General features: G+C 42.7%; 1 protein-coding gene across 1 annotated transcript in view; it reads right to left on the bottom strand.

The window, feature by feature from the left end:
* ASAP2 (ArfGAP with SH3 domain, ankyrin repeat and PH domain 2) overlaps positions 1-12,036 on the bottom strand; it is a 144,031-nt gene that overhangs the window by 71,980 nt on the left and 60,015 nt on the right. Inside the window, exons 4-5 of the mRNA XM_015412136.1 lie at positions 2,214-2,288; positions 965-1,014 (exon numbers count right to left, since the gene is read on the bottom strand). Coding sequence (XP_015267622.1) covers positions 965-1,014; positions 2,214-2,288 — 125 coding nt within the window. The remainder of the gene's footprint in view (positions 1-964; positions 1,015-2,213; positions 2,289-12,036) is intronic.

The following is a 12,036-nucleotide window of genomic DNA, read 5'->3' as shown; positions in this document are numbered from 1 at the left end:
ATTAAATGGAGATCAAGTTCAGACATGCATATTTTTCACTCAAATATTGCATAATGACTTGCATGTGTGAAACAGCCATCATAGCTCAACCACTAGTCTGAGCTTCTATATCAAACAATGAGTCATGTGCAGTACCTTTCAAAGGAGCCAGTTCACACGTTCAGCTGCAAGCCACAGAATGATATACACACACGGATGAGCATGCGCCAACTAATCTGGAACTGCACAGGGATATGTCCTTGCAACTTCAGCTTCAAGTCTATGGGCTTTTCTGCATGGATTTCTTTCATCAGTTCAGGCCCCATACTGCTTTGTTTTATTCCCTGATTTCTGCATGCATTTTTGTGCCTCTAGTTTTCACTTTGGGTTTTTTGTTTTTCCCCCAAAGGTTTTCCATTTCTTTTGAGACCACTTCTACCCTGATCTTTTTCTGGAAGCCAATTTTCAGCTGCTTTTTCCCTCATGTGTAATTTTTCTGTCAGTTTTCTTCGTCCCATCCACTCACACACACCTCTAGCCCTCTTTCTGATGATCATCAAACCGCTCCCTCCCACCCTGAAGACTAGTAGTTTCATTTTTTTAAAAGGCACAACAAGATTGATATACTGATGTAATGACAGGTCAAGCAGGTTCTCTGACTTCCCAGCTTTCTTTTCTTTTTTTCTTCAAAAGTCAGTCTCTGGCAGTGTTCCCTCTAAGCTGAGTTAGTGTGAGCTAGCTCACAATTTTTTAGCCTCCAACTCACACATTTTTGTCTTAGCTCAGGAAGGATGGTTCCAGAGCAAACTAATTTATGCAGTAGCCAAATTGCTACTGACTCATAGGGGGAAACATTTCAGCAGGCTGCAGTTGGAGGGGGCAGGTCAAAAGGTTCCCTTCCATGGATACTCCTGTACTTGAGTAGCAAAATATCAAAGCAATGATTTTCTGAGGCTCTTATTGTAGAATAAAAGAAAGCACGTACACTTTTGTCTCATAGTCTTTCCAAGCTTTATCAAAAGGTTTCTTCAGGTCCTGTGAAAATAAAAAGATGATCCAATTATTCAGACATTCTGTTCTTCTAATCACCCCAAATCTATGTTGGTAGGGGTCTAGGCAGTAAAGAACACCCTCTCCAAACACAAACGATGTTAGTGATGTTTCTCTAGGCTTTATTATATGCTTTAATGGAAGTTTAAACATCTTGAAGACCATCATACAGGAGTTCTAATCCAAATAGGAATTCCACAGAGCAGTTGGGCTACAGGTTTATCACTGAAGACACGAATAGCAGCAGGGACATATTGACCCCTGTGGGCGCTAAAGAAGTGGGCTACAGCTGACATACTGCACTTTGCCAGGTTAAGTGCCTGATTTCGATGGTATGTCCATTTGTTGCTGTATTAAAAGGTGACTCCTAGGTATCTAGAGACTTTCAATAAATTTGCCCTTTACACTTCAACAGTGACATATCCAAGTGATGGAAAAGACCATGATTTTTGATTTTTCAAAATTGACAAGGAGTAGGTTGGAGTCACAGAAGTCTACAAATGTAGTCAAAAGGCGCTTGAGGCCCAGTTGGGTGTGAGGTAGCACCACGGCCTCATCTACGTAGAGTAGAAGAGAAATGTGAGGGCCAAGTCTAGGAAAATGGCCCTCCACAGTCCTCAAGGTAGGTGCTAGGTCATTCATAAGGAGACTGAACAAGTAAGGGGCCAATACACATCCTTGTTTGACCCACCAGTTGGTGGGGATCTTGCTGGTTAAATCACCCTGGCCACTGCAGCTCACCTGACAGCTAGTCAAAGAATACAGTTTGTAAATAAAAGAGTAGTCTTTTGTCTTTGAGCACCTTATCCAATTTGCTCCACAATAAACTTCTGGATATTGAGTCAAAGGCCCCCTTTAAGTCGATAAAAGCACAGTACAATTCCCACCCCCCAGCACCTCCATATTTCTCCACTAAGTAGGCAAGCATAATACAATGATCAAGCACAGATCTATCAAGCTTTTCTCCATTACCAAATTACAGTAGGTAGAGTCCAAGAAGAGAACACAACTTCCCCACCTCCCTTCTTCTGCTGCAGCCCATTGTGTACCCCCCCCCAAAAAAAAACACACCTCAAGGGAGGAGGTACACATTTTTCTTCAACTAAACTCAAAATGAACTCATAACAGTGATCATAATGAAAACATGTGTTTTGTTGTTGTTTTTAAAAAAAGCACACACTTACCCCTTTAACTCCTTTTAGATCTCCCTTCAGCAAACTGTCCAGTGGAAAGGTTATTATGTTGTTCATATTCTGGATCTACAACAAATAACGAAGACATGTTTAACCATTTGCACACCCAGGTTCCATTACTTTATCTGACAGATCTAGAAACACTCAAACCTTGAGGAATGAACAAGTCAAGATATATGGAACTATAAACTTTAAAGAACAGGCTTTGCAATGTCACTGTAAAGCACAGCCATGCCTTATTCAGTAAACACAGGTTAACCAGGAACCCCTCATGTTCCGTACTCTCTGCTTTGCTCTCGAAGAGACACCACTTTCCACATATGCAGAGAAATACAAGCAAATGAGGTATGATCTTCTTAAGTGTCTGGAAGCAGCTGGTAATGGCTTGTTGCATTATTTTTAAGGTGTAATATACAAGGTGTGGATGTGTTATGATGTTAAATTTTAACTCAGTGCAAATAATGAGATAGGCATGTAGGTAACAGATGGTGGAATATATCTGCTGCACAAATTAAAACCTGCCTCTAGAATGGAACACTGGACTTACTTTGAAGGTTATTTCTACCTTGAGGACCAGGACAACATCCTGCTACAACTCTTCCCATAATTCCTGGAGGCAGGAGATAGGTCACTCCATCTCCAAGTGGAAAAGAGTACCCCACCATCTTCAGTTCAGAGACTTCCTCAGCTGTCCTGTTGCAGCACCCTCTGCATGAACGCTAATCAGCCAGGGGACAGAATCAATTTTGAAGTGTCTGATGAATATGGACACTGAAGTCCAGGTCACTACCTGGAAAGTGCCAGCCACTGATGCGTTGGTGTTGTGGCACAGGCACTCCTAGTTGAATGGACCAAGATCCCTTTTCTAGGCTTAATACTGAGAGATGCATGACAGAGAAATATACTCTTTGAACCAACTGCCAGGTACTGCTTTCAAAACCATTTCCCTCCTTAACTGCTGGGTGACAAGATATAAAAAGAGCACCCAATTTTCTGATGGTCGTAGCCTATCTAATGTAGATGAGGAATACCCTGTGGGAATCTAGGGAATGCCAGTTCCTTTCCTGAGGACCACATGGTTTGGAAGAAAAGTAAGAAAGATACGTAAAGATAATCTATTTTAGGAATGAAAATGAGATCAGTATGTAAAACCACCATGTCTTTATAAAAATTCACAACGCATTCCCAATAGAGAGAGTATTCATCATATATTACTGTAGCAACTAAGAAGAGAACCTTGGGAGTCAGATAGTTGAGGCAGACAGAGATCCTCCCCCCCCAAAAAAGGCGGCTGGAAGATGAAGCACCATGCTTCATGCCAGAAAGCTGTGAATCACCAGAGGCTGCATAAGTGTGATTCTTTCAGGAGGTGCTTCACAGCTGGATGTCTAGGAAAATCTTTAATGTGTGATAAAACAAGATGCTAATGCTGCTATTTGTCTGTGGAGGGAATTTGGTTGAAGGCTTTGATAACTGATGCTGAAAGAAAAGTGTGATTTGAGGGAAGCTCAGAGAGGCATTTATTTATTTATTAATTAAACAATATTTAAATATTTATATCCCACCTTTTCTCATGGCTCAAGGAGGCTTACAAGTCACAATCAAAATGTTTACAGCTGGGGCACGGGAGAAGGGGGAAATAACCAGACAACACTTTGATGGGGGGGTGTGAATAGGACAGCTTTTATTTTATTTATTAATTTGTTTTATTTATGTTATTTATAGACCGCCTTTCTCACAGGGACTCAAGACAGATTACATATAGTGGTTGGTACGGTCAACAAAATGGAATATTAAATGACCAATGCATTAGGATTGTAGAAATCAGGAACCACCAGAAGGAAAACAGGGCTGCCCTTACCTGTAACCCTCTTCCGAGTCCTCTTCTTTTTTTTTTTAATAAATATAACTTTTATTCAAAAAATTATTAACAATACAATCATTAAATGGTCGGTTGCATTTGTCCTTTAAAAAAAGGAATACATAGAGTGCATATATCAATAGCAAGAAATGAATGATTTAGTACTTTAGTTGATATAATTCTATTTCTAAAAACTAATAACTATAAACAAACGTCATTCAATAACAATAAACCAGTTCAACCCTAAAGTTCGACCCTTATAGCATGAATAAGTTCCACAATCATTCAATAGTGTTCAAAATAAAGCTATTATATCTTTATATTTTGCAGGAACATTTGGGAACGAGGTACCTCTGTTTGCAAGAGCATGTTCAAGAAAATCAACCCATTTTGAATAAAATAGAGCTTGTTGTTTATAGCTAGTATTAGTTGGTAGTGATGTTGAAATTTTTTCCAGGGTATAATATTCCCAGATCATGTTATACCATTGATTCAGAGTTAGTGAATTTGTACTTTTCCAGTTATTTGTTATAACTGATTTAGCTGCCATTAGAAGCGTGGAGAGGAAATCCTTGGTCTTACTAGGTAACGTTATTCCTTGCCAGTTATCCAATAGCATAACTTCAGGTAGGAATGGTAAGTCAATTTTGTTGGAATTCGAAACCAGTTTCCAGAATTCTCTGCTGTCTTTTGCGTTGGCGGCTTTAATCAAGGCCTGCCATTTGTTTTGAGAGTCAGCTAACTTTTTGGCTCTCAAAATTGCCTTATATTCTTTTTTCTTCTTTTGAATTTGGGTCTTTGACCGTAATAAATAATGATGATGGTAAGTCAATTTTTGTTATGTCCTTAATCGCGTGTTTTATGTTCATCCAAAAAGTCCTAATTGTCTTGTAGGTCCACCAGCAGTGCATATAGTTGGCGGTTTCTGCACATCCTCGTTCGAGTGCTCTTCTGTGCAGGCACACAAGTCCCACATGGGGGCTGCGCTTCCACAAGCTGGCCACAGAGAGGCGCTAGCAAGCTGTATCAAGAAGTTTCTAGAGTCCCAGGAGTGTTCCCCCCTCCCTTCAATTTGCCTCATATAGTTTCCCGCCCAAACGCTCGTGTGACCTTGGGGGAGTATTGACATGACCCATTAAGCGGCATTATTAAGTGGAATAGTTATTTATAATTTTCATTCACGCAGTTGCAGAAGCACTTGCACAGCACAGGGCATGGATCCAAGCATCAGGCAACCTGCCTGTCAGCCAATGGCACCAACCAATCCTCCAGCCTGACCGCTGGGGGGAGCAATATGGGATGGCAAGTCTAGGGGTCCCACATATGCACAAACCACTGTTTTGCTTCCCTTCAATTTGCCTCATATAGTTTCCCGCCCAAACGCCCATGTGACCTTGGGGGAGTATTGACATGACACATGAAGCGGCATTATTAAGTGGTATATTTATTTATAATTTTCATTCACACAGTTGCAGAAGCACTTGCACAGCACAGGGCATGGATCCAAGCATCAGGCAACCTGCCTGTCAGCCAATGGCACCAACCAATCCTCCAGCCTGACCGCTGGGGGGAGCAATATGGGATGGCAAGTCTAGGGGTCCCACATATGCACAAACCACTGTTTTGCTTTATTTATTTTTATTTAATTCATTTATACCCCATATTTTATTTATTTATCATGTCACATCCCACCCTTCCCACGAGTGGGCTCAGGGCGGCTCGCAACAACAGATTGAATGCAATCTTAAAATAAGTCAAATAGACAATAAAGAATAATATTAAATCAATACAATAAAACCAATTTCAAACATTTAAAGTGGGCAGTGCAATATATTCAGTTCCAGTTCCCAGAGCCAGGAAAGGAGTGGGCCGGTGCTGAGCCATGGTGGTCTCATACAGCAGCAATAATAATACTAGGGAGGCCAGCTAGTAGATGCCCGCTGCCTCAATCAAAGGCCTGGTGGGACAGCTCCGTTTTGCAGGCCCTGCGAAACTGTAACAGGTCTCATAGGGCCCTGATCTCAATCGGAAGCATGTTCCACCAGACTGGGGCCGGGGCTGAGAAAGCCCTGGGCCTGGTTGATGCTAGGCGGGCATCTTTCAGGCCGGGGACAACCAGGAGATGGCTATCCGCACAGGACAAAGCTCTTTGGAGCAGTCCCATAGCTATGTCAGTCCCAAGCCCCACAAGGTTTAAAGGTCAACACCAGCACCTTGAAACTTATCTGGTACTCGATTGGTAGCCAGTGCAATTCGCGGAGCACTGGCTGGATGCATGCCCACATAGAAATCGCAGTCAGCAGGTGCGCCACCACATTTTGCACCAGCTGGAGTTTCCAGATCAGCCTCAAGGGTAAGCCCACATAGAGCGAGTTACAGTAATCAAGCCTGGAAGTGACCATTGCATGGGTTACTGTAGCCAAGTCTCAGGGGGAGAGGTAGGGAGCCAGCTGCCTGATCTGCTGAAGATGATAAAAGGCAAAACTGGTGACTGTGGCAACTTGGGCCTCCAAATAAATTGAGGCTTCCAAGGTCACCCCTAGGCTCCTTACCTTCTGGGCTAGCATCAGTGGCACCCTGTCCAGGGTAGGGAGGCTAATCCACTCCCCCCAGCTCAGGTACAGAACCTCTGTCTTCGTAGGCTTTAACTTCAGCCGAATCGGCTGTAACCACCCAGCCACGGCCCCTAAAGCCCTGTCCAAGCTCTCAGGGGTGGAGTCTGGGCGGCCGTCTAACAACAGATAGAACTGGGTGTCATCAGCATACTGGTGGCAACCCAGCCCAACCCCCTGGACCAGCTGGCTGAGATGGCACATGCAGATGATAAACAACATTGGCGAGAGGATCGCCCCCTGCATCATTCTAGTGGGTGTTGCGGGGAGACCCTCTGACCTAGCTCCACCCTCTGTTTTGATCTGAATGTCATCCAAGGTATCTCTAGATAGCTTTTTCCCAAAGAAAGGCCAGGATGACTGACTAGATCAAGATAGAAAATCTGTGGTCCAATTCTTTAGCCACAAGTTTCTGCGTGCCACCATGATTGAGTCCATAGCCTGTGGCCAGGCACTCAGATATATCCCCAGGCTCCATACTCACTCTTTCAGGAGTAGAGCTATCCCATCTAGAAGAGGTCTAGCACCTTTCCCCCATCTTCCCAAACCACAGTACTTCTGTTTTGTTTGGATTCTGTTTCAATTTGTTCATCCTCATCCAGTTTTTTATGACTTCAGATTCTGATACAGAACTTCCTACACTTTCTGCCGGCAGTGAATCTCAAGGCTCCTGAATCTCTAATTCACTAACTTCAGCTGGTTCAGAGTTGGCTGCATATGGCTCCTTGACTCCCGAGGAGTCTGCAGCTATGGTGGACTCAGGTTGGTCAGGCTGGCCCATGATACCTGTTTTCTATTGCAGAGAAACTTCGTGTGGACCATACAGTTCAAAAAATTAATGCTTTGAGTGTGGTTCTCAAACCAGTTCCCTATCCACCTATCATAGAGTTCAGTCCACAGTCCTCTAGTTTTCCTTATTTGTGGATGAGTCTCTATTGATTCTCTCAAATCCTGTATCTTCTTTATTATCATTGCAATCAAAATTAACTGAATTCTGTTCTTTTTCGGGTCTTAAAATAAACACGTCAAAATCATTACTTCTACCAATCAACCTTAACACACAATCAAGCTCAGCTATTAAAGCATCTTTCATTATAAACGGGTCAAGACATACCATATCTAGGTGTCAACATTCCTTTAAATATAAATAAATATATATATAAAATCATGATAAAATATATAATGAAATACAAAATCAATTGAATAGTTGGAACTGAACCAGCCTGACTTGGCTGGACACATTTTAACAATTACATGGTTCTTTTATTCAAAACATAAGTAAAAGCCAAAAGTAAATATTTTAAATGGGTTAACTGTAGATTTGCATTTGGTTGCTTTATTTTAAACCCACTAAATTTTACCCACCCATCCTATACTACGCAGAAAAAAATCCTTTCCTTAAATAACTTGTTTCTATAATTATGTAAGCACCAGAGAAATGAAACAGGCATCTAACCAATATACATTCCAGCAGCACAATTAACATCAGCGAGCAACAAACAGCGATCCAATAGAGCATTATTGTTGAGAAGGCAAAGTTCATACTAGAAACAAAACATCATAAAAAAGTAAATCAGCCCTTTTCAAGGTTTTCCCACTGCCAAATTCCTGATGAGCCATTCGGAGTACAGTCCTTATTCATCACCCACAGACATTGGTCAGTCCACCAAACAAAGATTGAAGCCTTCCTTCAGCCTGAGGAGGCTCTTCCTCAACAGAAGAGCCAGTTAAGCTGGAGGAACATTCTCCAGTCTAAGGTAAGAAACTGACTGTCTATTCACTAATGATTTGGAATTGGGAGTAAGCAGTGAAGTGGCTAAATTTGCGGATGATACGAAGTTGTTCAGGGTGGTGAAAACCAGGGAGGATTGTGAGGCACTCCAAAGGGATGGGCAAGAGGGCATCAACATGGCAAATGGGGTTCAATGTGGCCAAGTGCAAGGTGATGCACATTGGAGCCAGAAATCCTAAATATAAATACACGTTGACGGGGTCTGAACTGGCAGAGACTGCTCAAGAGAGAGATCTTGGAGTTGTAGTAGATTACTCACTGAAAATGTCGAGACAGTGTGTGACTACAATAAAAAAGGCCAATGCTATGCTGGGGATTATTAGGAAGGGTATTGAAAACAGATCAGCCAATATCATAATGCCCCTATATAAATTAATGGTGCGACCTCATTTGGAATACTGTGTGCAGTTCTGGTCACCACACCTTTAAAAGGATATTATAGCTTTGGGAAAAGTGCAGAAAAGGGCAACTCGAATGATAAAAGGGTTGGAACACTTTCCCTATGAGGAAAGGTTAAAGTGCTTAGGGCTCTTTAGCTTGGAGAAAAGACGACTGAGGGGTGACATGATCGAGGTTTATAAGATTATGCATGGGAAAGAGCAGGTAAAGAAAGAGGTACTTTTCTCCCTTTCTCACAATACAAGAACTCGTGGGCACTCCATGAAACTGCAGAGCGGTCGGGTTAGAACGGATAAAAGGAAGTACTTCTTCACCCAAAGAGTGATTAACACATGCAATTCACTGCCACAGGATTTGGTGGCAGCTACAAGCATGGACGGCTTCAAGAGGGAATTAGATAAGCATATGGAGCAGAGGTCCATCAGTGGCTATTAGCCACAAGGTATAGATAGGGGCTCTGGGGCAAGTGATGCTCTGTCTTCTTGGTGCTTGGGGGGGTCAACAGTGGGAGGGCTTCTAATGCCCTGGCCCCACTGATGGACCTCCTGATGGCACTGGTATTTCTAGCCACTGTGTGACACAGAGTGTTGAACTGGATGGGTCTTTGGCCTGATCCAACATTGGCGTCTCTTATGTTCTTATTCTGTTGCAGGCTAAATACACTACTCTATGCTCCAAACACATATGTGAGCCCCATCATGAGAAAACATAAAGTATTTGAGTGCTACAAGCACCTGAGCATCTCCATTCAGATGGCAAAGACCTATTCTACCCATGTAGCTGGTATTCATAGATGACAAAGACCTATCCTACTCATGTACCTGTTATTCATATAATATGTGGGACAGAACCACAGGGAATGAATTGCCATTTCATGTGTGTATGTGGGGGGAGAGAGAGAGAGAGAGGCTTCTTCACACCCTATTGTGAGTATGACACAATGGTCAAAGGTTATTAAAAGGTAACTCATTGGTTTTAAGTGAAGTTCTCTGCATATGTTTAAGGAAATTAAGTACCTGAACTTATATCCAAGACTGTCTTCATAACACATTTGACCTAAATATATCCGGAGCCTATTGACACTACTCTGTTTGAGGATCAGTGCCAAAGGAACAGAAACTCTGGCAAAAAAAAAACAACTTGGTGCATGCCAAGCAAAGGGTTTAATAGCTTTTAAAAAAAATGTCCCATGCATCCATATCAAAGCAAACAATGAAACAGATTTCAGAAAGGCCTTTGCTAATTCAAAAGAAACAGTGCTAGGCAATACTATAGCCCAATATGCTAGCTCTCTCCAAAAAATAAAAATGGTGGGGAGGCACTGTATCTATTTGCAAATTAAGGAAAAAATAACAGCATGTAAATCTTCAGTATCATGTGAGGAAACCAAACAGAATAATCATTTTAGAAAAGGTCTAAAAAGAGCTTCTGTGTATAGTAAAACTGCAAGCTGTATTTAAACCTAGTCTTAAAGCATTTAGGATAGCAACTAAACCAGTACTTAGGTTTGGGCTACATTTGGTTTAAGCTGTGGAATTTGAAAATTCAAAATTTGTTATAAAATGCTGTTACCAGACGAATTATTACAAATCAGAACAACAGGAAAAAATACAGAGAAGAAGAAAAAGAAGGTGTAAATGAAGAAAATGCAAATGCAAAAAGGACAGTGCAATTTAAATCTTATAATACTAAACACTGAGATGCACATAATTTTGCAATATGCTCAAATACCATGAATAATATTTTTAACAAAGTTTTTAAAACAGATGCCCTTACTACTCAAAAACCAATAAGCACTTTTTATAAGAGTTTTAAACCAGTCCCTGCAAAGATCAAAATGGCTGACTGACACAAACAAGGCAGATCAAAAACAAGAAGCGGAAGGGGGGGGGGCGGCAAGCCAAACAGATGAAGTAACCAAAAGGATTAGGCAAAGAGGCTTCAGAACCAGTACCCCCAAAATGTCTCCTGTTTACCAAACAGACTAATTCGGAGCACAGTTTGTGAAATGCTTCGACTGAAAAGGACAGTATCTGAAGAGTTGCCAGCTCCGTCTTGTGTGTGATGGTTGTCCCACACAGTTCACCATGGGATACTGGTGTTATCAAGGGATGAGCATGCATCTTTGACTTCAGGTTGCTGGTGTTGTTGTTTATTGGATTTATATCCTTCCCTCCCCACAAGCGGACTCAGGACGGGTCACAATAGTTAAAATACAAACATAGTAATAAATCCAAATCCAAATAAATACAAATTCATACAAAGTTAAAATCCCTAAAAACAGAAACAAATGGCAGAAAATTTCAATTTCCAGTAATCAAGGGTGCCTCTGGTGCTGGGCATATGCTGACAAAGATAAGGACCCACTCAGCAGATGCCATGGCGATTTCTAGAAAAGGCAGTTCACCCAGGCAGTATAGGCAGGTTAAGTCTCTTGGCCAAATTTCAAGGCCTGCTAGGGCAGCAAACAAATGTGCCTGCCTAACAGTGTGCGGCCAGGAGTCATGTCATTACTCCAGCTTTACAGTGATGTCCTTCACCACCTCCAATAGGAGGATGGGGGGGGTAGTATTTCTTTTCCATCTCTCCGTCACTAGGTACCTGGTGCGACAGAAGCCGGCTTTGATTGTATGCACCTTGTGTTGAGCACCAGGGACAGATTAGGGATCCGGCAAGTGTACTGTCCGCCTAGCTTTCCAGCAGCATCTCTGGCTGAGCTGACCAAGGTGATGTCAGATTTGGTGCTGAAAACCCTGAGGATGATTGTCCTGGGGGATTTCAACACATGTGCTGAGGCTACCTTGTTGGGTCAGGATCAGGACTTCATGGCTGCCATGACAACCATGGGTCTGTCCAGAGGTCATTTCAGGGGGGATCGCAGTTCCCCCGGGTGAGGTACGGGGGCGGGGCACATGACGAAGTCCCGCTCCCTGCTTCCGGCCACCCCGCTTCCAGCCCTCATTCAGCCAGGAGGAGGCAGGAGAAGAGGGAGGGTAAGTTGCTTCCTCCCTGCCTCTCCCCACCCCTGCCTGCCTGGGGCCAGGGAGGGCCTTCGCGGGGCTTCCTTGCACTCCCGCCGGCCTTGCAGGTCCACCGCCGGGCCCCTGATGTCAGGGGGTGTGGCATATGCTAATGAGTTATGCTAATGAG

The sequence above is a fragment of the Gekko japonicus genome, unplaced genomic scaffold (assembly GCF_001447785.1).
Source record: "Gekko japonicus isolate JY-2015 unplaced genomic scaffold, Gekko_japonicus_V1.1 scaffold2123, whole genome shotgun sequence".
Classification (NCBI taxonomy): Eukaryota; Metazoa; Chordata; class Lepidosauria; order Squamata; family Gekkonidae; genus Gekko; species Gekko japonicus.
Note: the sequence above shows the minus strand (reverse complement) of the source record. Positions and strands in the feature narration are given on the sequence as shown.